General features: G+C 40.1%; 1 protein-coding gene across 2 annotated transcripts; it reads right to left on the bottom strand.

The window, feature by feature from the left end:
* Positions 1-930: 930 nt before the first annotated feature.
* On the bottom strand, positions 931-27376 carry fabp3 (fatty acid binding protein 3, muscle and heart). 2 transcript variants are annotated; one of them, XM_034160585.1, is made up of 5 exons: positions 27356-27376; positions 14125-14247; positions 8044-8216; positions 6340-6441; positions 931-1316 (listed from the first exon to the last, which is right to left on the bottom strand). In XM_034160585.1, the coding sequence occupies exons 2-5, from the start codon at positions 14195-14197 to the stop codon at positions 1263-1265; spliced, it is 402 nt and encodes a 133-aa protein (XP_034016476.1). In that variant the 5' UTR covers positions 14198-14247; positions 27356-27376; the 3' UTR covers positions 931-1262. The 2 variants fall into 2 exon arrangements, with proteins under 2 accessions (XP_034016476.1, XP_034016475.1); XM_034160584.1 differs by lacking the exon at positions 27356-27376 and having other exon boundaries at positions 14125-14306.

Below are 27376 nucleotides of genomic sequence, written 5' to 3'. Positions count from 1 at the left end.
AAACTAGATTTTGGTGCAGCTTGACACAGGGATGCTGACATATTGCACTACTGCAAAAATTGTCAGCGAAAATGACCTTTTTTTTTGTGGGGTTTCTTGTGTTTGTTTGTTTTTATACATAAATGACTTAAAAATTGGTATGTTACATTCTAGACACTTTTAATGGTCATTATCCGTAAGAGAACCTTTTTTTTTTTTTTTTTTTACCCCAAAAACAACACCACATTACTGGATTCTAACATTTTTATTCATATCAGAATTTTTCACACTGTTGGCAGTAGCTCCTGACTAGAAGCTTGAACCATGTCATATGATGGGACTCCTTACATGTGATGATGGTTACATGTTTAGTCTGTTGTCAGTATGTGACAGTTGTGACCACAACTGCTGCTTTTGGCCCGTCACATCCCTTAACTTCACTCTGTTGTGGAATCTGACGCTAACACACGACCCCAATCTAACAAGGAAGGCTTCATCTTAATTCAGTACCCATGCAGTATATCTTAGTAAGTAGAGGACATAAGCGAACTGGAACAAGCTGTAACAGTTTTGTCGTCACCTAGTTAGGTCAAAAGTTAAAGGAACACTTGGAGCTGTAGTGGAACTATAATTAACCTCCCTGGATGTGTGTAGCAGTTGTGCTGGAAAGTGTGGAGGCATTCATTCTGTATAAAAGTACTGCACAACTGAAGTCTTTAGATCTGCCACAAGTATGTGGCTGAGAGTTAAAAATGAAACCACAGCACCATCAGAAAGCAGAACTCTAAACTCGCCACAGTGAGTGAACTGCAGCATAGCCGTTGGCACAATGTGACTGTCAGCTCGCCAAATGAAACTCTAAATGCTGACAATAACTTCCTTCAGGTTGGTACATGTGAATAATTTATTAATGTCACACTTGTTTATGCAAAAATTTCATCAAGGTCGTTCGGTGTTTGTTGTTATCGCTGCCAAAGTTGTGAATGACAGTTATGCAGGAAAGGGGGGTGGGAACATCCTGAACCAGTTGTACATTTTTATTTTTTGTGACTCAAAAAAAGTTTTATTTTAAACATTTGCAGGTTTATGTCTTTGATTTTCTTAGACTCAGTGTGTTACACAGTTTCTTAAAAAAACAAACTGTAAATTCACAAGAAAAACTTTGGAAATAAATCCATGTTTCATACAGAGGAATGATGTTCTAAAGTTAATACTGAGCATGTTGAAGCACGCTGAGGTGATGTTCAAGAGTTTAAGGTAGATGATGTGGTCTCTGCTGGGTTTTACTGAGCCTTCTCATACTCTCGAGTGCACTTAACTTCTCCAATTGTGAGTGTCTGTAATGGAGAGAGGGAGGGAGTTCAGCAACCAACAGAGTGCAGCAGATAAGAGAATATTTAGAGCGGAATTCTGCAAATGGTGATACAAGCATCAAATTCAGCACAAATACTCCTTTTAGACATTACTCTTTTGAGAGAGAGAGAGAAAAAAAAAAAAAGATTGGCCACTTGAATTTTCAATAGGCAGCCAGGTAGGAGTCAACTGAAGAATTACACAGGTCTCAAAATTAAAAGATGCTCCAATCATATTGAAAGCTATACCATATTATTTGCCTGATCATAATGATTCCAAAAAGGTATAGTTTGGACTATCTGTGACCGACTGTTATGGAGTTACGGGGTAAAAACAGCAAGAATGGTGATAAAGGTCAGTTTCAGTTTGTACAGGAGTCAAAATTTAAAGTTGCTCTAATTTTGGTAAAAAAGTGATGCAAATTATTGGTTAATAGGGTTTTAAAAAGGAATAGTTTGGACCGTGTATCATGCTTAGTTATCACGTTACAAGTTAACATATGTCACATGTCATAGAATCCAATGGACATTGACCTTGTTTGATCTTTACTTTGGAGACCAAGAATTTAACACAGTCAAAACTATTCAATTTATTAATCCTATTGGCTCAACCAATAATTTGCACCACTTCTTACCAAAATTGGAGAAACTTTAACTTTTGACTCCTGTACAAACTAAAATTGACTTTTGTCACCATTTTTGCTGTTTTTAACCCCATAACTCCATAACATTCAGTCACAGATACTCCAAACTATACCTTTTTTGAATGCTTATGATCAGGCAGGTAATGTTGTGTAGGTTTCAATTTGATTGGAGCATTTTTTTTTTTTTTATTTTGGCCCCTGTGTAATTCTTCAATTGACCCCTACCTGGCTCCCTATTGAAAATTCAAGTGGCCAGTCTTTTTTTTTTAGAAGAGTCAATCAATCAATTTTTTTATATAGCGCCAAATCACAACAAACAGTTGCCCCAAGGCGCTTTATATTGTAAGGCCAGGCCATACAATAATTATGTAAAACCCCAACGGTCAAAACGACCCCCTGTGAGCAAGCACTTGGCTACAGTGGGAAGGAAAAACTCCCTTTTAACTGGAAGAAACCTCCAGCAGAACCAGGCTCAGGGAGGGGCAGTCTGCTGCTGGGACTGGTTGGGGCTGAGGGAGAGAACCAGGAAAAAGACATGCTGTGGAGGGGAGCAGAGATCGATCACTAATGATTAAATGCAGAGTGGTGCATACAGAGCAAAAAGAGAAAGAAACAGTGCATCATGGGAACCCCCCAGCAGTCTACGTCTATAGCAGCATAACTAAGGGATGGTTCAGGGTCACCTGATCCAGCCCTAACTATAAGCTTTAGCAAAAAGGAAAGTTTTAAGCCTAAGCTTAAAAGTAGAGAGGGTGTCTGTCTCCCTGATCTGAATTGGGAGCTGGTTCCACAGGAGAGGTGCCTGAAAGCTGAAGGCTCTGCCTCCCATTCTACTCTTACAAACCCTAGGAACTACAAGTAAGCCTGCAGTCTGAGAGCGAAGCGCTCTATTGGGGTGATATGGTACTACGAGGTCCCTAAGATAAGATGGGACCTGATTATTCAAAACCTTATAAGTAAGAAGAAGAATTTTAAATTCTATTCTAGAATTAACAGGAAGCCAATGAAGAGAGGCCAATATGGGTGAGATATGCTCTCTCCTTCTAGTCCCCGTCAGTACTCTAGCTGCAGCATTTTGAATTAACTGAAGGCTTTTTAGGGAACTTTTAGGACAATCTGATAATAATGAATTACAATAGTCCAGCCTAGAGGAAATAAATGCATTAATTAGTTTTTCAGCATCACTCTGAGACAAGACCTTTCTGATTTTAGAGATATTGCGTAAATGCAAAAAAGCAGTCCTACATATTTGTTTAATATGCGCTTTGAATGACATATCCTGATCAAAAATGACTCCAAGATTTCTCACAGTATTACTAGAGGTCAGGGTAATGCCATCCAGAGTAAGGATCTGGTTAGACACCATGTTTCTAAGATTTGTGGGGCCAAGTACAATAACTTCAGTTTTATCTGAGTTTAAAAGCAGGAAATTAGAGGTCATCCATGTCTTTATGTCTGTAAGACAATCCTGCAGTTTAGCTAATTGGTGTGTGTCCTCTGGCTTCATGGATAGATAAAGCTGGGTATCATCTGCGTAACAATGAAAATTTAAGCAATACCGTCTAATAATACTGCCTAAGGGAAGCATGTATAAAGTGAATAAAATTGGTCCTAGCACAGAACCTTGTGGAACTCCATAATTAACTTTAGTCTGTGAAGAAGATTCCCCATTTACATGAACAAATTGTAATCTATTAGACAAATATGATTCAAACCACCGCAGCGCAGTGCCTTTAATACCTATGGCATGCTCTAATCTCTGTAATAAAATTTTATGGTCAACAGTATCAAAAGCAGCACTGAGGTCTAACAGAACAAGCACAGAGATGAGTCCACTGTCCGAGGCCATAAGAAGATCATTTGTAACCTTCACTAATGCTGTTTCTGTACTATGATGAATTCTAAAACCTGACTGAAACTCTTCAAATAGACCATTCCTCTGCAGATGATCAGTTAGCTGTTTTACAACTACCCTTTCAAGAATTTTTGAGAGAAAAGGAAGGTTGGAGATTGGCCTATAATTAGCTAAGATAGCTGGGTCAAGTGATGGCTTTTTAAGTAATGGTTTAATTACTGCCACCTTAAAAGCCTGTGGTACATAGCCAACTAACAAAGATAGATTGATCATATTTAAGATCGAAGCATTAAATAATGGTAGGGCTTCCTTGAGCAGCCTGGTAGGAATGGGGTCTAATAAACATGTTGATGGTTTGGATGAAGTAACTAATGAAAATAACTCAGAACAATCGGAGAGAAAGAGTCTAACCAAATACCGGCATCACTGAAAGCAGCCAAAGATAACGATACGTCTTTGGGATGGTTATGAGTAATTTTTTCTCTAATAGTTAAATTTTTGTTAGCAAAGAAAGTCATGAAGTCATTACTAGTTAAAGTTAATGGAATACTCAGCTCAATAGAGCTCTGACTCTTTGTCAGCCTGGCTACAGTGCTGAAAAGAAACCTGGGGTTGTTCTTATTTTCTTCAATTAGTGATGAGTAGAAAGATGTCCTAGCTTTACGGAGGGCTTTTTTATAGAGCAACAGACTCTTTTTCCAGGCTAAGTGAAGATCTTCTAAATTAGTGAGACGCCATTTCCTCTCCAACTTACGGGTTATCTGCTTTAAGCTACGAGTTTGTGAGTTATACCACGGAGTCAGACACTTCTGATTTAAAGCTCTCTTTTTCAGAGGAGCTACAGCATCCAAAGTTGTCTTCAATGAGGATGTAAAACTATTGACAAGATACTCTATCTCCCTTACAGAGTTTAGGTAGCTACTCTGCACTGTGTTGGTATATGGCATTAGAGAACATAAAGAAGGAATCATATCCTTAAACCTAGTTACAGCGCTTTCTGAAAGACTTCTAGTGTAATGAAACTTATTCCCTACTGCTGGGTAGTCCATCAGAGTAAATGTAAATGTTATTAAGAAATGATCAGACAGAAGGGAGTTTTCAGGGAATACTGTTAAGTCTTCTATTTCCATACCATAAGTCAGAACAAGATCTAAGATATGATTAAAGTGGTGGGTGGACTCATTTACTTTTTGAGCAAAGCCAATAGAGTCTAATAATAGATTAAATGCAGTGTTGAGGCTGTCATTCTCAGCATCTGTGTGGATGTTAAAATCGCCCACTATAATTATCTTATCTGAGCTAAGCACTAAGTCAGACAAAAGGTCTGAAAATTCACAGAGAAACTCACAGTAACGACCAGGTGGACGATAGATAATAACAAATAAAACTGGTTTTTGGGACTTCCAATTTGGATGGACAAGACTAAGAGACAAGCTTTCAAATGAATTAAAGCTCTGTCTGGGTTTTTGATTAATTAATAAGCTGGAATGGAAGATTGCTGCTAATCCTCCGCCCCGGCCCGTGCTACGAGCATTCTGACAGTTAGTGTGACTCGGGGGTGTTGACTCATTTAAACTAACATATTCATCCTGCTGTAACCAGGTTTCTGTTAGGCAGAATAAATCAATATGTTGATCAATTATTATATCATTTACCAACAGGGACTTAGAAGAGAGAGACCTAATGTTTAATAGACCACATTTAACTGTTTTAGTCTGTGGTGCAGTTGAAGGTGCTATATTATTTTTTCTTTTTGAATTTTTATGCTTAAATAGATTTTTGCTGGTTATTGGTAGTCTGGGAGCAGGCACCGTCTCTACGGGGATGGGGTAATGAGGGGATGGCAGGGGGAGAGAAGCTGCAGAGAGGTGTGTAAGACTACAACTCTGCTTCCTGGTCCCAACCCTGGATAGTCACGGTTTGGAGGATTTAAGAAAATTGGCCAGATTTCTAGAAATGAGAGCTGCTCCATCCAAAGTGGGATGGATGCCGTCTCTCCTAACAAGACCAGGTTTTCCCCAGAAGCTTTGCCAATTATCTATGAAGCCCACCTCATTTTTTGGACACCACTCAGACAGCCAGCAATTCAAGGAGAACATGCGGCTAAACATGTCACTAGAGCTAGTAGCTACGCTAAGCTAACGGATTCCTAAAAACACGCAAAGTGAATAATGTGTAAATAATTTAGAGGTGATTCAGCAGAAGGAGTGCTTTAGTTAAGGCACGTAAAGATTACACTGGGAAACAAATCGTAATCTAGATAACTAGATCAATCTAACTGCGCAGATTAAACAGCTAACAGATACAGAAAAACACCGCTGTGCTCCGGAACAGGAAGGGATACAATACCGCAGTGAGAGCCAACCACCAGTAGAGGCAAGCAAGAGGATCCAACCAACAGTAATGTCTAAGCTGTATTTGTGCCGAATTTGGTGCTTGTATCACCATTTGAAGGATTGTTTCAGTTATCTGTTGCACTAACACTCAAATGTGACATTACAAAACTTACCAGTGTAAGCTTGTTTCCATTGACTTCCCTGACCAGACTCGTCTCCTTGCCATCCCACTTCTGTACATGCACCAGCTTTCCATCATCAATTTCCACTGTGGACTGCAGCCAGAATACATTAATAAATGATGTAAATACGCCCAGTGGCAAACATACATGTGAATGCATGCTCACAATGTCTCGTGTGGATGAAAAACACGTTCGTTACAGCGTTTGAGTTGCACATGTCATATAATCAGCCCAGTCTCATGCTTTTTTTCATGCTCATGTTACAAAATTAGTCACATTTTTGTGACACGGTTGTTGTTTTTTTTCGCTACCCCTAACCACAACTCCCACAGACACCCTCCCTCCGCGCATCACCCCGCATTTAGGGATACAGTCATGAATATGTGGCACTTTTCGTGACGGTATCACCATCCAGTAGCTTAATTTACCTTTCGAGATGCCATCAGGAAATGATGTGAGATTGTGTTGCATATAGTAGAAGTTTCGGATGTACATATTAAAGGATTATTAACCAAGCAAGTGAGGTTAATCATTTGTTTATTATATGACAATTTATATATATATATATATATATATATATATATATATATATATATATATATGCTGATGGTTTTTGGCTCGTATTCAGACCTGTTCCCTTCACGTCTGTGAAGAACTTGCTAACAGATGGCCCGGTCATTAGCTGGTAAGCTTTCAATCTGTGTTTTTTTTTTTTTTTTTTTTTTTTTTTTTTTAACGATGCTGCTTAGATATTTATGGAGTATGTTTATGTCCAAGTTGGTTTTTCTAATCGTGTTTTTAGTTTTCTGGACCGATTGTCATGGTATCAGTCTGATATGGGAAAATATCCGACCGCAACTCAGCCAATCAGAGCGCGCGAAGCATCTTGCTGTATAATAATGTCATTTATTTCCAATAAGTAAAGCTTCATCAGCTCTTTTCCAGCTTTCTTATCTAATCAACTTCAGCTCTGCTCTTTTACACAGCAGATATTTCCTTGGATTATGATTTCAGAAATCGTGTTTCATTTACATGCCACATTATGTTATGCTAAAGTTGCTACTCCTTGTGTCTCAGCCGTAATGATCATTTTCACATACACTAAAAATTTCTGGGAATGACTAGATTTCCAGATGTGGAGCATGCTTCTAGCTGTTCTGGACATTGCTGTGGCAACATGATTTGAATTTGAATACTGACAGGCAACGTCAAAGAAAACACGAATCACCGTTAGCGTTAGCATATGCGGTCATGCTAACCGCAGATAATACTAACCATTAGTGGTTACCACCATGAACATGACTGCATAAAGTAAGAAGTATGTCATGCTAACTGTGGTCTGCACCAGCTGTTAGCATTAACCACGGTCAGTTGGTGTGATGGTGCCACGTATAATGCTAATGCTATGTGCTAATGTGCTTTGGGTTGTTTTGAATACTCGCCTTTAGTACTCAAACACATCATGTCTGGCACCTCCATATCCCAAAATCTGATAATTACATGCAAACTGTTATTGGTGCATAATCATTTTAAATATTTATGTACAGTACAGTATTTACGTACAGTAGGGTTTAAGATGATTGTGGATCTTAAAGATGTATCAGTTAAACTGAGATATTAAAATGGCAGATCTGACTTTGAGTAGTGGCATTTCACTCAGATCTTGTTCATTAAACTTGGCCCTTGATCTCTTACCTTGACATGTCTGTCATCTGCAGTTTTCTCATCAAACTCTTCTCCCAATTTGAAAGTGATCTCTGTGTTCTTAAATGTGCTTTCCGTCCTCACTTTCACCACGTCACCATCCAGTGAGATGATGGTGCTGGGCTTGGCGAAAAGACCCATCTTTCGCAGGGGGAGGCCCACACCTGTAAAATACATAGACAGATTGGTAATGCAATGTGCTAATGGCCAACCAAGAGATCTACCATGATACATATCCAATATCATTAGCCGATGAGGGTGTTTGCATTCTAAATCAATATTTATTCATTCTTTTTTAAACTGCTCATTCTGTGTTGGAGTGGAGCCAATCTCAGTAGTCACTGGGCAAGAGTCAGGGTACACCATGGATAATCCGCCAGTCTGTCACAGTGCCGATTAAGGCCCGGTTACACCGAATAATAAAGCCATGAATAATGAGCCATGTATATGATGTTCTTCTGAAGGAATTGCAGGAAACAGATGTTAAAGGCTACAAGGACTTTCTCAGAATGGAACCTGCTTTGTTGCACGTAGCCTGTCCTGTCCTTGAAACTGCCAGGTACTCTGATAATGGGCTTCTGCGTAGTTATCACTAACATGCTTCTAACATCCTCATTTGTCCTCATACACTCAACAAAAATATAAACGCAACACTTTTGGTTTTGCGCCCATTTTGTATGAGATGAACTCAAAGATCTAAAACTTTTTCCACATACACAATATCACCATTTCCCTCAAATATTATTCACAAACCAGTCTAAATCTGTGATAGCGAGCACTTCTCCTTTGCTGAGATAATCCATCCCACCTCACAGGTGTGCCATATCAAGATGCTGATTAGACACCATGATTAGTGCACAGGTGTGCCTTAGACTGCCCACAATAAAAGGCCACTCTGAAAGGTGCAGTTTTATCACACAGCACAATGCCACAGATGTCGCAAGATTTGAGGGAGCGTGCAATTGGCATGCTGACAGCAGGAATGTCAACCAGAGCTGTTGCTCGTGTATTGAATGTTCATTTCTCTACCATAAGCCGTCTCCAAAGGCGTTTCAGAGAATTTGGCAGTATATCCAACCAGCCTCACAACCGCAGACCACGTGTAACCACACCAGCCCAGGACCTCCACATCCAGCATGTTCACCTCCAAGATCGTCTGAGACCAGCCACTCGGACAGCTGCTGAAACAATCGGTTTGCATAACCAAAGAATTTCTGCACAAACTGTCAGAAACCGTCTCAGGGAAGCTCATCTGCATGCTCGTCGTCCTCATCGGGGTCTCGACCTGACTCCAGTTCGTCGTCGTAACCGACTTGAGTGGGCAAATGCTCACATTCGCTGGCGTTTGGCACGTTGGAGAGGTGTTCTCTTCACAGATGAATCCCGGTTCACACTGTCCAGGGCAGATGGCAGACAGCGTGTGTGGCGTCGTGTGGGTGAGCGGTTTTCTGATGTCAGTGTTGTGGATCGAGTGGCCCATGGTGGCGGTGGGGTTATGGTATGGGCAGGCGTCTGTTATGAACAAAGAACACAGGTGCATTTTATTGATGGCATTTTGAATGCACAGAGATACCGTGACGAGATCCTGAGGCCCCATGTTGCAAGGATCTGTACACAATTCTTGGAAGCTGAAAATGTCCCAGTTCTTGCATGGCCGGCATACTCACCGGACATGTCACCCATTGAGTATGTTTGGGATGCTCTGGACCGGCGTATAAGACAGCGTGTACCAGTTCCTGCCAATATCCAGCAACTTCGCACAGCCATTGAAGAGGAGTGGACCAACATTCCACAGGCCACAATTGACAACCTGATCAACTCTATGCGAAGGAGATGTGTTGCACTGCATGAGGCAAATGGTGGTCACACCAGATACTGACTGGTATCCCCCCCCCCCCCCCCCCCCGCCCCCAATAAAACAAAACTGCACCTTTCAGAGTGGCCTTTTATTGTGGGCAGTCTAAGGCACACCTGTGCACTAATCATGGTGTCTAATCAGCATCTTGATATGGCACACCTGTGAGGTGGGATGGATTATCTCAGCAAAGGAGAAGTGCTCACTATCACAGATTTAGACTGGTTTGTGAACAATATTTAAGGGAAATGGTGATATTGTGTATGTGGAAAAAGTTTTAGATCTTTGAGTTCATCTCATACAAAATGGGAGCAAAACCAAAAGTGTTGCGTTTATATTTTTGTTGAGTGTAGTACCTCATACACAAATCGCCTGCACTATTTTTGCTGAATTTTGATCTTCTTGAATCTAATGCCATGCTCAGAGATGAACCTCGTTAGTCGAATAATCTGCCTTTATGAGCCACTATTCTCCCACATTTCTTGAATAACTCTACTCGCACAAAAAAAAAAAACACTACGTGACGTGACTATTCATCGTTCATTATTCGGTGTGACCAGGGCTTTAGCTGGATTACCAAAAAGAAACCCACGCAAACATGAGGAGAACATGAAAACTCCACACAGAAAGGACCATTTGTGATTCAAACCCAATATTGCACTAGTTCATTTAATTTTTGTCCCTTGTGAAAAGATGACCCCAAAGACGTCTAAAAACAGGGCCTAGCTCGTGAAATCCCAATTCTTCTTTAATAGGAAGAAACCTCGAGCAGACCCGACTCAGTGGGGTAACGGCTTGCTGTGGCGGTACGAACGACCAAAAAGCACAACACGGGTTTGGCAGAAATGTTGCAGATCAACCACCATGCCTTGGCAGAGTGATGCGCTCTGTTGAGTGCACCTACTGCTTACCAAGTAAGAACTTAACGCAAGAAGAATAAATGGTATGTTTTTAGAAAGCTGGAATGCAGCCCACTGTGGATTTGCCCTTCAGTGTCTCCTTCAGCGGACATACTAATCTCTATTTGTCTGCTGTCCGAGCATGTGTGTTCTTCAAACACTACAGGGTGCCACTGACCTGCCTGTCTGGGCATGCGTGTGCGAGAGCAATTACTTGCTTTGTGTTTGGGCGTGTCGTGTCACTGTGTGAGAGATCAGGAGAGTTCATTTCATTGGTTAACGGTGAATTACGCCCTTTTTCCCAAGTGGCAGTTCTGTTCCTTTTCATAGCAAGCTGACAGTCCGGTTTATCGCCAACAGCTACTTTCTCATATTTGCTGCGATAAAAGTCACTCTGTGCATGTGGGTGTATTTGTGCTTCAGGGTCAAAAGGATTGAGGTCAGAGGTTGAGGAGCCTGTGGTTTCTATGGTGACCAGAGGAAAGGGATCAATAGTGATGCCACTAGATTCATATTTGATTCGGGTGTTTAACAAAAATACTGCATGAGACATTTAGCAAGTAAAACCGTTTTTATACATAGTCCTACCATTTTCAGAGGCCAAAACTAATTGGACAAACTAAATTATATGATTAATGTTAATACAAATTGTAACTTTTATAGCCAGTTTTCTTTAGACAAGTCAGAGGATGGCTACATGAACCTTTCAGAGTCACTGAATATAGCTTAGACTTCATAAACATCAATCATTAAGAAGCACAGTGTGGTACTGTATGTTAAATCGGTCTGCAGCAGGCAGTTCTCAAAAACCGAATGGCTGGCTGTGCAAGAAGGAGATGAGTGAGGGAAGCCACCAAGTCACCCATGACAACTCTGAAGGAGGTATTGGGTTTATGTTGGAGCAGCACAGAGAAGGAATCTATTTAAAATAAAACGCAATACTTCAGATCCAGTTTGCTCGAAGGCACATGGAAGATTCCAGCCTAGAGTTGATATGTCTTCTTTTTAAGAAAGGCCTTCTTTGTTCCACTCCACCATGAGGCTGTGACCGATGCAACACACAAAAGTTGCACTATCCCTCATTTATCCAGTGATGGCCACAAATGCTAATAATGTCTACAGAAACTGTCACGGGTGTTGTGGTGGCTTCCTTCACTAGTCTCCTTCCTGCATAGTGACTCGGTTTTTCTGAATAGCCTACTCATGACAGATTCATCATATAGTAGTACCATGCTGTTTGTATTTCTTAATGCTTAGAGTAACAGACATACATAGGACCCCGAGGCCTATTAGTGCTGGTGTATATCCCCAGATTCCATAGCGTGTAGCAGATGGGAGCCTATGACTCACCCGGGAAGGGATGCAAGTCCGACGTAGGTTACTTTCCCAGCCAAGGCCACTCCCTATTTACAGCTAACTGGAAAGGAACAATTCTGATCTTATCCAGGGACACAGACTGGTAGTATGACTGGGAATCAAACCCAGATAGTCCACCTCCTTATCCCACTGAGCTGCCTCCTAAATAAAGTCAAGTGTCCATCCTTGGACTTATCTAAAAAAATTGTGTAAAAGTGATAACATGTTCACAATAATCTTTAGTTTGTCCAATTACTTATGTCCTCTGAAACTGGAGGGACAATATGAAAATGGTGCTTCAGGCGATACTTTTGTTAAACCACTTGAAACAAAGCTGAAAGTCTACACTACGAGCACATCTTTATCTTTACAAGGCCCAAGTCTTTGGGGTCCTCAAACTTCCAACCAGCTTTTTTGGATACATGACTATATCCAACAAGTAGACAGGGGTGGTGGCCAAGTGGTTAGTGCTCTTGGTTTCAGTGCAGGAGGTTCCCGGTTCAAACCCACCCCTGCCACATTTCTCTGTGTAATGTGGAGTTGCATCAGAAAGAGCATCCAGCGTAAAACTTATGCCAATTCAACATGCAAACGCACCTTGGATTTGCTGCGGCGACCCCGAGTGCAAACAAGGGAGCAGCCAAAAGGTCTTACTTTTTTAAGATATTTAACAAGTAGCTCAGTTGGATAAAGAGTTGGGCTACCAATATGTAGACCCGAGTTTGATTCACACACTCTATCTGTCTGCGTCCTTGGATGAGACACTTCTTCTGCTTTGCTGCATTACCACGGTCCAAATACTTATGTGCCTGACTGTATATGGGTGATTCTTTAACTACGGGCACTATTGGCCATGTAAATGTAATTTCCACCACACCATTGCCTTACAATATAAAGCGCCTTGGGGCAACTGTTTGTTGTGATTTGGCGCTATATACATGTGCTCTGATGTCACTGTTTATCTCAATAGAAACTACCCAAACAATCTTTCATACAAACTGTTTAAAGGGACATTACAGTGTTGTGGTGGAAATTACAGCAATAGTGTGGGACAACTACATTTTGTTTAAAAAAAATCACAACAGTTGTATGACATTGAATACCCCAATTATGTTTTGATTATTTTACTGATATTTTATTCAGAGATATTTTAAAACATTAGAAAAAACATTTTTTTTACCATTCATTTTTATCATTGAAGATCAAAAGTCTGGGTGTGGGACAAGCACAAAACGGCAATATTTGCATATAATGATGCTGATAAAAGGTGAAAAAGTCATCATAGAGTACTAGAACAAATTTCTTAACACACTTTCATTGTAAAGATAACTATAAAAGTGTGAAATGTCCCCTTTTTTCTGTTTTTCATACAGTATGATCAAAGGACATAATAAGTGCCCGTAGTCTAAGAATCACCCATATCTGCCCGTGGGGTCACTGCAGATGAATCGATCTCTCACACACAACCACAAACCCATCTGTCTCTCTAATGGCTTCTTGGCCTTGGGACTCTTGATATGCAGCTCCTCTCGTAGCCTGAAACAACGCGCACCGTTTGGCGACAGTCGCCTCATTCTGCCTGACGCTGAGTACATGTGAGAGTTGCTCACAGTGGGGCCAATGGTTCTTTCTCCACTAGAACAGGCCCTCCCTCTCCATTGTTCCCACTACTTGGGCCATGTGGCCAGACGCTCTTTTTCTTCTTCATATTTTTACTCGTAGGCTTTTCGTCTTTTTGCCGTCACCCTTCCTCATTTCTCTATCTCTTTTTGTCTCCTGCCTTATGTTCACCTTCATTCCCTCCCTCTATTCTCTTTTACTTTTCACACGCCCCGCCATGAACATCTGCGCCTCTGGGTGCTGTGCACCATTCTCCCCCCCCACCCACATGCACTCACTCACATACAGCACAGCGCCCCGCTGCATCCTCTCCCATGCATGTGCACGTGTTCATCCACTCACCCAATGCCTTCATGTAGTCTTCAAAGTTGGTGGACGACTTGAGTTCCCATTTTCCGAGGAATGGCTCGACCATGTCTGCAGCAATGTGGAGGAATGAGGGTGCACGAGAGACAGGCTGTGGTGGTGTGTGTGTGTGTGTGCAAAGAAAGAAAGGGAGCAAGAGAATGAGAGAGGAGAGAGAGCAAGGAGGAGGAGGAGAGAGGGTGCAGTCAGCGAAACAAACTCCTGCGATCTTATTGGCTGGATTTATACCGGCTGTTCACGATGTCATCAGAGAAACCGCAGGAGGAGGGAGGGAGTCAGGGTTTCTTTTTCTCTCTCTCTCGCTCTCTCTCTCTCTCAAAAACTGGCTCACACTTCTTCATAAAAAAATAAAATGTAAAAATCTAATAACATATAACATTTGAATTTGTCCTACAGAGAGAGAGAGAGAGAGAAAAGCACCAACTCAGATGATGAGTTTTAGAAGCCTGACCATAATTCCACCAGTTTAAATGTATTGCTGTGCTTTCATCTGCACAAAATGTTCTTTTCAAACATCACTATATTGTTGAGTCTGTCTGAAATGAAAGTAGTTTCAGTGCACATTGAAAATGTCATATTTTAAAAGGGGAAATGTGCTTCGTTTTCCCTCTGTCTCGCTCTCGAAGCTTAACCCTTTGATTTCGGCATAAACTGAGTGCAGAATTCATTTCTACAGACACACACACACACACACACACACACGTTCACACATCTCAGTGTGGGGATAAACTCAAGTGAGTTTAACCAAAGTCTAAAAACTGGCCTGACAAATTCTAATGTGAAAACACTGTGGACACGAAGGACTTTAAGTCACATCCAGGCACTGGTGTCCATTGTCACCGGTGCTTATCTCCATGTTCTGTAGCGTGATGCGGATGAGAGCCTGTGATTCCCCCTGGATGGACTGCGAGTCTGACTGACACAGGTTACTTCTGCAACCAAGGCCAGTAGTCTGTGTCTTCTCCAAGGACAGATGAGTTGCGTGTCTACATGGGTGATTCTTAAACTACGGGCACTTATTATGTCCTTTGATCATATTGTATGAAAAACAGAAAAAAGGGGAAATTTCACACTTTTATAGTTATCTTTACAATGAAAGTGTGTTAAGAAATTTGTTCTAGTAGTCTATGATGACTTTTTCACCTTATATCAGCATCATTATATGCAAATATTGCCGTTTTGTGCTTGTCCCACACCCAGACTTTTGATCTTCAATGATAAAAATGAATGGTAAAGAAACGTTTTTTCTAATGTTTTAAAATATCTCTGAATAAAATATCAGTAAAATAATCAAAACATAATTGGGGTATTCAATGTCATACAACTGTTGTGAATTTTTTTTAAACAAAATGTAGTTGTCCCACACTATTGCTGTAATTTCTACCACAACACTGTAATGTCCCTTTAAACAGTTTGTATGAAAGACTGTTTGGGTAGTTTCTATTGAGATAAACAGTGACATCAGAGCACATGTATATAGCGCCAAATCACAACAAACAGTTGCCCCAAGGCGCTTTATATTGTAAGGCAATGGTGTGGTGGAAATTACATTTACATGGCCAATAGTGCCCGTAGTTAAAGAATCACCCACATATTGGCAGCCCAACTCCTTATCCCACTGGTCTAGTTATATAGTACAGGAAGAAAAATGTCTAAGACATGAACACTATTTTCATTTTTGGGACAAGTTGGACATTTTCTCCTCCAAAAATTAATCTTTTGTATTAAAATAGCTGGAAAAACTGCAGAAAATGTTAAATACCTTTTGTTTTCTTCCAGGGTGTAGTCAGAACAGGACAGCAAACCTAAACATTATCACTGCTTTTAAGTGCAAATTCATAAATTTGTCATCTTGACCAGCACCTGTATGGAGTTTGACATGTAGAACCATGAATCACTTTTAACCTGTTCAAGGTGTCTACAGGTTTGGACCTGTGAAAGCTCACATACATCCATGGGCGTGTACCATTTCAGTTTTATGTGTGCAGTGTCTGTCTGCACAGATAGCCAGAGTATGTCAGCAGTACCTGGGTAAAGTGTGTTCAAGTCCAAAATATACCCTTTGGTGTAAAATATTCAAATACACCTTGCAGGGCAGTAGGACCCAGAGTAGTAGTTCCCAACCCATTTATCATTTTCAACAGCCCCACTCCAACCTTGAGGTGCCCTGATGAGTTACAAGATTGTAGCCACACAGGGAACCTCCCACTAAGTCAACAAGAAACATAGTTACTGGGGAAAAAAAACCTAGACAAGCTAAACAGGTACTACCCAATATCAGGACAGTGTGTATAGACAGTTCATGTGCTTCAAAGAACCAAGAGATTGGTTTATTTGGTTAGTTTATTCCCTCACATCAGGATGAATGTGAGGCATTATTTGCAAAGCGCTTTGGGCATCTGATGCAGATGGAAAGGCGCAGTATAAATGCAGTCCATTTATCATTTATTTAACATCCAGATTATCTGTGGTGCTCCTCTTCTACATCTGCAGGAATAACCACTGTGTGGAAAACTTAATATCTCCATTTCCATTTATTTGTAGAAAGTAGAGGAGAGACAGGAAATAGACTTCCGACTGTCAGAAATTCACATGGTGTCCGTAGATTGAAGTATTTCAGTACTTCAGAGGACATCCATGTATTTAAACCAGATCTCAGTGTTCACACGAAAGACCCCCCCCCCCCCCCCCCCCCCCCCCCCCCCCCCCCCCAAACCCAAAAACTGGTTTCACAACGATAGAAAAGCACGACCTGCATCATTTGTTCATGCGCTCAAATTTTCTTCTTATCTTTCCGGCTGATGAAATCCTCCTGTTTGAGGTCTGCCAGATGATCTCTGGACATTGTGTCAGAGTGCAAACACACAATGAACGACTCGCCGCTCTACCACAGAGCCGGAGTCTAAATAAAAAGTCAATAGTCAATGTTACAACGCACCCGCTGTCCCACTGCCCTCATCCCAACTGTGGCCTCCTTTCTCACTTTCACCCTTGTGAAGTAGCATGTTTAAAGTGGTGCGTGTAACACACACACAACAAATGTGCACGGGTGTGATATTTCACATCAACAGGTGTGAGGAGAGAGATGTGGAAAGAGAGCGAGTGAAAGGAGGTCAGGGGTCAGAATGATTTATGCATCTAGTTTGCACGTGGTGATGCAAATGCATTGCAGTGCGCACACACTCAGTATGATCCATGATCTCATTCTCACTGAAGTGATGGTTAAAGTCAGATCCATCAATATTTAGACATTTGTTCTTTATCTCTGACCATATTGGAGTCACATCCAGATAACTGCATTTTAAGGGACCATAATTCATTAGAATATTGGCAGCTGAGCAGATTCACAGCCAGATGTGTGTCATCCTCTCATTAGTATTTCATGCACACATAAGCAGATTGAAAAGGCTACAGTTGATTTCAAAGGTTACATTTGGAGTCGGTGGCTGTTAACTAATAACTGGAACTTCACTGCTTTGAAGCCACATCTTGTATCTCAACATCCCTTAATGCGCTGGTTACATCCAGTCTTCCCCTATCCATTTCTGATTTTACTAATAATCCACTTGTCGTAAATACAATCAAGATATGGATCCAACTTAGACAGAACTTTAAGTTAACATCTGTCCAATATGAAACAATCATTCCTTCCCCCCCAGACAGATTAGATTAGATAAAACTTTATTCATCCTTTGGGAAGACTTCCTCAGGGAAATTGAGGTTCCAGCAGCATTGGATGGCAGCACACAGGGTAAGAAGCACACAGAGCATCAAAAGTAAAAAAAAAAAAAAAGATTAGACTGAATATTTTCTTTGGCAAAGATGAGGCATTTTTAAATTTAAAGATATGTACATAACCAGTAGGTCATTAGTTTTGATGAATAAATACATAAAGTTGACTTTCCACGATCCACCTTATTTCAGTATTTTCAAGTCCATCACTTCCGTCAACATGGCGACCCTAATTTTTCAGGTTTACCTTCACGTCCAGGTTTAGACAATATGTTAGAAATTTCTTTGAACACAAGAATAGTCATTTCAAGGATTACCGATTGTATAAGGACTGGGTGGATGAACTAGGAGAGGACATAGAAGAAAATGTGCGACGTAGGGTAAATGATAGCTCCTCCTGTGCTAAGTTAAGCATAAATCACGCTCACTTTTCCAAAGAAAGACTGTCTCAATATATATCCTAACATAACTGCAAGTTCTGACAGATGACACAATATTCCAGCCAGTTTAGCCCATATGTGTTGGTCATTTCCTATCTTAGCTTCCTGTGGATCCTTTATCTTTGAAACGCTTTCAAAGGCGCTTAATATCAATTTGAAACTCAGAGCAGCCACAGCCATATTTGGTGTTTATAGATAGAAGACAACCACATGGCCACGAAAATATAACTGCTTTTACAGTGTTACTTATATACACCTTTATTTAACCAGGTAAAAAACTCATTGAGATTAAAACCTCTTTTTCAAGAGTGACCTGGCCAAGATGGCAACACAAAAGCAAAGTAGTTACATCAAACACAAAACACACACATTCGAAAAACAGAATTGCAATACGTAGTTACAAAACACAATTACACAGTCCAATTGTCCTTAACTCTCTGTCCTTTACTTGCACAAAGAAGAACACTGCTACACTGGAAATCCAAAAATCCACCTAAAGTATCTTTGTGGTTGAGTGTCCTCATGCAATTTATAGTACAGTTGGGAAAGATAAAATACTCAGAGGCTCTAGAGATAAATTCTTCTCCATCTGGGGCCGAGTGTTGACATATTTGAAAGGACTCAAAGTTCTGCCTAATGTAACTTAGTGGCAACCTTCTTCTTCGTGCAAGCCACAGTATGTCCACTCAATCCCAGCACTGGGTATATAACTGTTTATTTTTCTTTTATTATTCTGTATTTATTTTCTCATCTTCATGGATTTCATGTTTGTTGGATTTGCAATTGTCAGGTGTCAAGTATTTCCTGTCTGCTAGTCTAAGAGAGTGCCCGCCAAGGATTTTTTTTCTTTTTCTTCTTCTTCTTCTTCTTAGGTTGATGGATGTCTGGTTAAGTTCATGAAGTTCACTGTGTGTGTGGGGGGGGGGGTTTGTCAACATTTCTGAATAAAAAGAATATTAAAAAAAATAAGAATCAGAACTTTACTGGGCTGTATAAAGTGAGCTCGGGAACAGCAACGAACCCTGGAGTTCACAGATAAGTTTGGAAGTAAAATCCTTTTCCTGTTGTAGCAAAATTCCTTAGCAGCAGGTGGACAGATCAAGACCCCCCCCCCCCCCCCCCCAACACACACACACACCCGCCCAGGAAATCTGCCCTAAGTCAACAACTAAGAAGACTCCAAGTCATGTTGGAAATCAACATTTCCCAGAAGGCATGTCACCCCTAATGTCAGTCAGGAAGTGATGACATCTGGAATGAAATTAAACCCTGGCCGGTAAAATCCAGCATCTGGTCATGTCTATGGGGGCCAGCGTTCATTGCAAAGGATAGACATCCGAGAAATAACAAAATACATCAGAGTAGTGATGCGTACCATTCACATAATATTGTATTGTAAGTACAGGATAGACATTTCCAGGTATAGGAGTAGTGTTAGCAACAAGAGCAATAAGTGAAACATGAATCTAGTCCTACTAGATGCAGATGTATCCAGGAAAAGTAATTTTCAGACTATAATGCCATCACTTATACCATGTAATGGCAAATTGTTATTTGATTAATTTAAGGTTTTAGGCATCTCTTGCCCTTCTAGTTGTAGAGATGTCCTGGAATGTGTATTTTTTTTCCTGACAATTATGGCAACATGTCATGATGTCAATAATACCACATAATAACAAATGATTAGGTGATCAATATAACATTATTGGTTACAGAGATATCCCGAAAAATGTGTTTTTCCAGACTACATTTTTGATGATGTTGAACTTGAGCCTTGACCAGTCTACTCCAAAAATGAATCACCTGAAGACTCTGGCCTGAGTAATATTCCTACCAAGTTTGAGGAAAGTGTGTTCACATATTTTTGAGTTGTTTTGTACACACGCAGACACACACACTTCTTCACGCTGATTTCTGGCTGTGTCCCTGTGTTTTAAACAGGCAGTTATGCACCCTCTTAAAAAAAAGCCTAATACTGACCCTTCTCTTCCTCATAATTTTATTTCACAATTCCCTTTTATCTCTAAAATTTTAGAAAAAGTCGTGGCCAAACAGCTTAAAGAGGTTTCAGCTGAACACAGTATTCTTGACAAATATCAGTCTGGGTTTCGTCACTTGCACTCGACTGAAACAGCTCTTAGTTTCAAATGATATTTTAATACGCAGAAATGCAGGTGAATATTCGGTACTTGTACTTTTGAATCTATCTGCAGCTTTTGACACAGTTGATCAAGGTGTTTTATTGAGACTAAAGTGGGCATTTCTGGATCAGCCCTAGATTGGTTTTTATCCCATCTCTCCAATAAGAGTTTTTCAGTTGCTGCAGCTAAATATACCTCCTCTTCTGCCATTCTGTCCCGTGGTGTGCCCCAAGGTTCCATTCTGGGACCTATTTTATTTGCATTGTATTTGCTCCCATTTTTGACACATTTTGAGTTCTTTTGATGATGTCTCACATCATTGTTAAGCATATGACATACAGCTGTATCTCCTTTACTCCCCAAAATATTACTAAGGTATCTGTTCTTCAAAACTATATTGTCCTAAAAAAAAAAAAAAAAACTGGATGCCTACTAATGATTTCTCACTTAATACAATAAAAACTGAGGTTCATGTTTGTTGCCATGAGGAGCTTACGCGTAGCCAAGGGTGGGCCTGGATGGGCCTGGGCCCGCCCACTTGTCAGCCAGGCCCGTCCCATCCAATGAGAAGGCTGAGTCAACACTCGACAGTCTCCTGTTGTTGCCTCATTGTATTCCTATGATATGGTATTGCATTAGCACTGAGCAACAATTAATACATTTTGTCAAAAAAAATCTGATTCATCTTCTGTGATTTTTATTCATTCATTTTCAGAGTACAGTGGTCCCTCGCTATAACGCAATTCACCTTTCGCGGCCTCAAAGTTTCGCGGATTGTTTTAGTGCAATTTTGCATGCTTATTTTTAACGGGACATTGTGTTCTGTGTCCTTATCAGGCGGGCCGTTCCCGGCACTGGTTGGCATCACCGTGATTGCTCTCACTGCCTCCGATGCGCTTTCTGCGGGCTCAGTAAATGCAGCAGCGGGCCACACCGCCCTCCTGTCTGCTGTGTGGAATTGCGCCAAATCTGGCAACAGGTCCAGAGACTACGCTCGCTGTTTTGATCCGGATGTTGATCGCAGCCACAGAGCTCCGTGGCCACCGAGAGAGGACTTGGATTCTTTGCGGGTCCCGCATCCGTACCTCCGGAGGCAGTGAGCGAAGGGAGAGCTTCGCATTGTGTTCTGCGTGTGTCTGTTTATAATCTTCTCGCACAGAAGAAAAAAAGAGAGTGTTTACACAGGAGAGAAAAGTGAGAAAATGTTAATGCCTGTTTGAGAAAAGTGTATAAAGTGTGTAGTGAGGGGTTTTACAGCCTTAAAACATCTATAATAATTGTAAAAACTAACGCTGACTACTTCGCCGGATTTCGTTTATCGCGTGTTATTTTTGAACGTAACTCCCGCGATAAACGAGGGAGCACATTTTTCCTCAAATAAATAGTCTTCTGCGGGCCCTCATCACAATGCCAATAACAACATGCACCGTCGAACGGCTGTTTTCTACTGTTAAATGGATAAAAACGTCCACCAGAACATCCATGTTGACTCACAGACTGAATACACTCTCTGTGCTTTCCCTTGAAAGAAAACTGATTGAATCGTTGTACTATGATGACGTGATAAGAGAGTTCAACAAAAAACCCTGTCGTCTCCTGCTGTAGCATTAAAAGGATTCGTCAAATGTAAGTGTGAGACCATTAATTACTATTTTCTTCTAAATAGGCCTAATTGTTAATATTATATTGCAACTGCCACGAATCATGTTGGTGTCCGTTCTGATGGTTTTTAATTTGGCCGCCGAGCCAACCTGTTTTCATGTTGCGGGTATATTTTGAATTTTTATTTTAAAGGACTTTACATGACAGATGAGAGCGGAGGGGATCCCAGTGAACAGGAGGTCAGCTCTGTGGAAAAACAGGTTGTTGATTTCCTCCTATCTAAAGGTATAGAAATGGATTTAAATAACATTGAAGCGTGCCACCCTCTGCCCCGGAGAAATGACGGTGATAAACGAACCGTCATCATGAGATTCAACAGAAAACACAAAACAGCACTGTTAAAACAAGGAAGAAAACTGAAAGGGACAAACGTATTCATCAATGAACATCTCACCAAACGGAATGCCGACATCGCCAGGAAAGCACGCTTCTTAAAGAAACAGGGAAAAATCCAGCACACATGGACTTCAAACTGTAAAATATTCATCAAACTGAACGGATCACCTGAACAAGCAAAAGTCATGGCAATAAGGAACATCGAGGAGCTGGACAAATATGAACAATAGGTATGAGGACTCAAACACATCACAGCACCATGATGCAGACTGGAGCAACCCACTCATCCACATCATCTACACCCGGAGACAAGAGAGACATAATGACTAAGGATAATGATCCGTTTATTTCTGCCCAGGAGCTCTGTCTAGATACATTTAATTATAATAACTCTGCTAACCACCCCTTCGAATCTGAAAATGATCCTGATACCTTTTTCAGTGAGAATATTGTGAGACAGTGCAAATATTTTACAGAAGAACAATTCAAAAATTATAAAATCAGTGATGAAGATTTTTCAATTATACATTTCAACAGCAGAAGTCTTTCTCGTAATCTGTCCACTATTAATGATTGTTTGAAAACATCCAAAAAACGTTTTTCAGTTATTGCAATTTCAGAAACATGGTTAAATGAGGATAATAAAGATCTGGTATATCTTGATGGTTATGAATTGTTCCTGGTTAATAGGCAGATGAGAAGGGGCGGAGGCGTTGCATTGTTTGTAAAGTCAGATTATAACTGTAAACTCATTAACATGTCATTTACAGTGGACAACATCATGGAATGTGTTACCATAGAAATGACATCTATAAACTCCAAAAACATAGTTGTTAGTTGCATTTACAGAGCTCCTGGGACAAATATTGACACCTTTGAAGACATTATCTTAGGAATGTACAACAAAATCAACAGAAATAAGCATTTATTTGTCTGTGGAGATTTCAATATAGATTTTTTAAACCCTCACAATCATCCACAAATTACCTCATTTATAAACACCTTGTACTGTTTAGGACTGTTTCCAACCATCATTCATCCTAGCAGAATAACTATGGCTACAACAACTCTCATTGACAATATTTTAACTAACGTTATATCCGGTAATCTTAGTGGGGGACTACTGGTCAGTGATATCAGTGATCACTTGCCAGTTTTCTCAGTCTTTGCATTGGAGGGTTGTTGTAAGTATCGAAGCAATATCAAATTCATGAGTAGAAAAGTAACACCTGAAACAATTGATAATTTAAGGGAGGATTTATCAAGTCAGAATTGGTCAGATGTTTTTGTTGATGATGTTGACAGGTCATATGATGCTTTCATTTCCATTTTTTCCAGTTTGTATAATAAACACTGTCCATTTGTTGACAAAATATATAGAAATCAATATAGCAACAAACCATGGATAACTAAGGGACTTCAGAGGGCATGTAAAAAGAAAAACGTACTATATAATCAATTCATAAAACTATGAACTAAGGAAGCTGAAAGTAAGTATAAAACATATAAGAATAAGTTAATCAATATCATGAGACTCAGTAAAAAAACATATTATAATGAGTTACTTGTCAAAAATAGAAATAACATCAAAAACACATGGAACATATTAAATGAAATAGTAAAAAAGAATAGAGTAACTAGAGATTATCCTTCATTTTTTCAGAGTAACAACTACATCACGATTGATAACGACGAGTCTATTGCTGAACACTTTAATGAATACTTCGTTAATGTGGGTAAAAATCTTGCCAGTAAAATTGACTCATCAACTAATAACTTCTGGGTAAATAATTCAACGTTTAACAAATCTGTTTCAATGTTCATTGGTGGTACTCATGAAAGGGAAATACTTGATCTGGTTCATGGTTCAAAAAGTAAGAAGTCAACTGATTTTAATAATTTGGATATGGCTTTATTAAAAAAAGTTATTGATTGCATAGTAAAACCATTCAATTATATTTGCAATATGTCACTAAGTACTGGTAAATTTCCTTCTCAAATGAAAATAGCCAAAGTAATTCCTCTGTGTAAAACTGGTGACAAACACACATTTTCTAATTATAGACCTATATCACTCCTGCCACAATTTTCCAAAATTTTGGAAAAAATATTTGCTAAAAGATTAAATGATTATTTACTGAAGCATAACATCATTTGTGAAGAACAATATGGATTCAGAAGGTCTCGAACTACATCACATGCTTTGATGGACTTTGTGGAAAGTATAGCAACTGCAATTGACAATAAACAATACACAATAGGTGTTTTTTTTTATTTACAGAAAGCGTTTGACACAATTAACCATGGAATACTATTAATTAAACTGCAGAAATATGGAATCAGAGGTCTGGCATATGAATGGATAGCTAGTTATTTACAAGGCAGATTTCAGTATGTTCAATTCAATAATACAAATTCTGAACTCAGGGATGTCACATGTGGGGTGCCGCAGGGCTCAGTGCTGGGTCCTTTGTTGTTTATAATCTATATAAATGATATAAGTTGGGTGTCGAGTTCACTGAGATGTGTCCTTTTTGCGGATGATACAACTGTGTTCTGTAGCGGTGAAAATCTTGAACAGCTTCTGGACATAGTGGAGAAAGAACTGGAAAAATGTAAGGTTTGGTTTGACGCTAATAAGTTGTCACTCAACCTTGGGAAAACTAAATGTATTATATTTGGAAATAAACAGGCACCCAAATGTAAAAATTTAACTATAAACAATAAGGAAATTGAGTTAGTAACAGAGAATAAATTTTTAGGTGTTATAATTGATAATAAACTTAGCTGGAAACCACATATAAATTATGTGAAATCAAAATTGTCAAAAACTATAGCCATTTTGTATAAAGCCAAGACCTACTGCCGCAAGAAGGGTTACTTACTTTATATCATTCTCTGATGGTACCATATATGACATATTGTGTTGAGTCATGGGGAAACACTTACAAATCAAATACCAATCCAATATTCCTTTTGCAAAAACGAGCCATACGAATCATCTGCAATAAACAATATCGTGAACCAACTCATTCTCTATTTGTGTCTTTAAATTTATTAAAATTCATAGATTTGGTCGATTACATTACAATTCAAACTTTATTTCGAGCGAAAAACCAAGCCTTACCGAGACATGTCCAGAGTCTGTTCCGATTGAGGGAATCCAGATATAGTTTAAGAGGTTGTGCAATTTTTATGAAACCACCAGTAAGAACAAATGTAAAGGGTTTTCGTGTGTCTGTGGTTGGGGTGAGGAAATGGAACAAATGTTCAACAGAGGTTAGAATGAGTAGTACCTTAGTGAGATTTAAGAAACTACTCAAAAAGAACATTATGTCTAAGTATCATAAAGAAGCAAATATAATTTGATTTATATGGAATGTTCAATTTATAAGTGGGACTTATTGTATATTTTAATGTGTGGGTATGTATATGCGTATGTAGATATATAGATATGGGTAGATGTATATGTATATAAGTGACTGTGTATATGTATGTATATATTTATGTTTGTAAAGTATATACGTATGTATATAGGTATATATGGCACAGCCCAAGCAGAGGGTCACCCCCAAGAGCCTGGTCTGCTTGAGGTTTCTTCCTTATAGGGAGTTTTTCCTCACCACAGTTGCCTAGTGCTTGCTCTGGGGGTTGGTAAGGCTAGTCCTTACTGGCGTAAAGTGACTTTCTTGTGATCTGGTACTATATAAATATAATTATAAGTGAATAGTATATTGATGTGTATGTCTGTGTGTCAACATGTAGTAGTGAATTTGTATTTATGTAAATATGACTGATTAGAATTGTTGGACTTGTACTAGCAGGGGTGGGCGCTAATAAGCTTTGCTTCAGCCCACACCCTTTCGGACTCACTAGTTTTGTCTGTGTTTGTTTGTGGAATTGTTCATTTTTTTCTATTTGAATATTTTGTGTGCCGAATAAAAAAAACCAAACTATCAAACTAAGCGTTGCGTTGCTGCTTGCATTGTCCATGGGGTGCTTGTGTCTGACACTTTGCGTCTGTGTAACTGTTGGGGAAAGTGTAGTGACATGGACCCACAACAGGGGGCGCAAATGAACGGTCAATAGATGAGTCAAAAGGTAACAATTTTAATGTTGTGAATGTGCACAACGATTATACAGACAATCACAGAATCGGATAGCAGTCAATACACCAAGGTGACGTGTGGGCAGGCTCGAGGATAGAAGACGTCTATCCTGAGAAGAGCCGGAACCACACGATTTCCACCGCCACAGAACCCGGAGAATACTGGAGCCGCCAAGTCCCGAATTCCCAGGTGATCACCGTCCCCGACTGTCGGATCTGGTACTGCTGGCGAGGAGCACAAACAGTGAGATGTGGGTGTGTACACACCCAGTAACAAAAACAGTCAGAAGGTGGAAAGTCACCTCCACCTCTAATCACACACTCGTGCAGCTCCTGTCTAACCATTTATCTGGTTTGGGTGTGAAGCGAAGCCGTCGCTGTTCACACCAAACGCCAATCCACAGATAATGAAACGCCACAGGAATACGGCTGCAAAGAAGTTCAGGTTATTATTCAATGATTTAGGTCAGCAGAGATGTCATCCGGCTTTTATGGAGTGATGAAATGAAGACGGGTGACAGCTGTCACTCCCGGTTGTGTCCGTGGCGGCAGCGCCCTCTCGTGCCTGAAGCCCGCACTTCAGGCAGGGCGCCCTCTAGTGGTGGGCCAGCAGTACCTCCTCTTCTGGCGGCCCACACAACAGTAACTGTGCACACAGCGTCTGTGCAGCTGGCTGAGATGTGTTCATCATTAAACTTGGAATTCATTTTTGAAACAATGCCTTATTTAAATACTTATTGACGTTTTGGGTTTAGGCCGAGACAAGTAGGCTACCAGACTTGCACTGAATGTGTGTGTGTGTGTGTGTG

Source organism: Thalassophryne amazonica, chromosome 20 (assembly GCF_902500255.1).
Source record: "Thalassophryne amazonica chromosome 20, fThaAma1.1, whole genome shotgun sequence".
In the NCBI taxonomy this organism is placed as follows: domain Eukaryota; kingdom Metazoa; phylum Chordata; class Actinopteri; order Batrachoidiformes; family Batrachoididae; genus Thalassophryne; species Thalassophryne amazonica.
The sequence above is the reverse complement of the archived record's forward strand: the minus strand, read 5'-3'. Positions and strand labels throughout refer to the sequence as shown.

Coding starts and splice junctions, on each gene's coding strand:
- fabp3 (XM_034160585.1), bottom strand. CDS start 14,197: ATGGTCGAGCCATTCCTCGGAAAATGGGAACTCAAGTCGTCCACCAAC. Junction 6,442..8,043: donor CAGATGACAGACATGTCAAG/GTAAGAGATCAA, acceptor TTCTGGCTGCAG/TCCACAGTGGAAATTGATGA. Junction 1,317..6,339: donor ATGGAAACAAGCTTACACTG/GTAAGTTTTGTA, acceptor TCTCCATTACAG/ACACTCACAATTGGAGAAGT.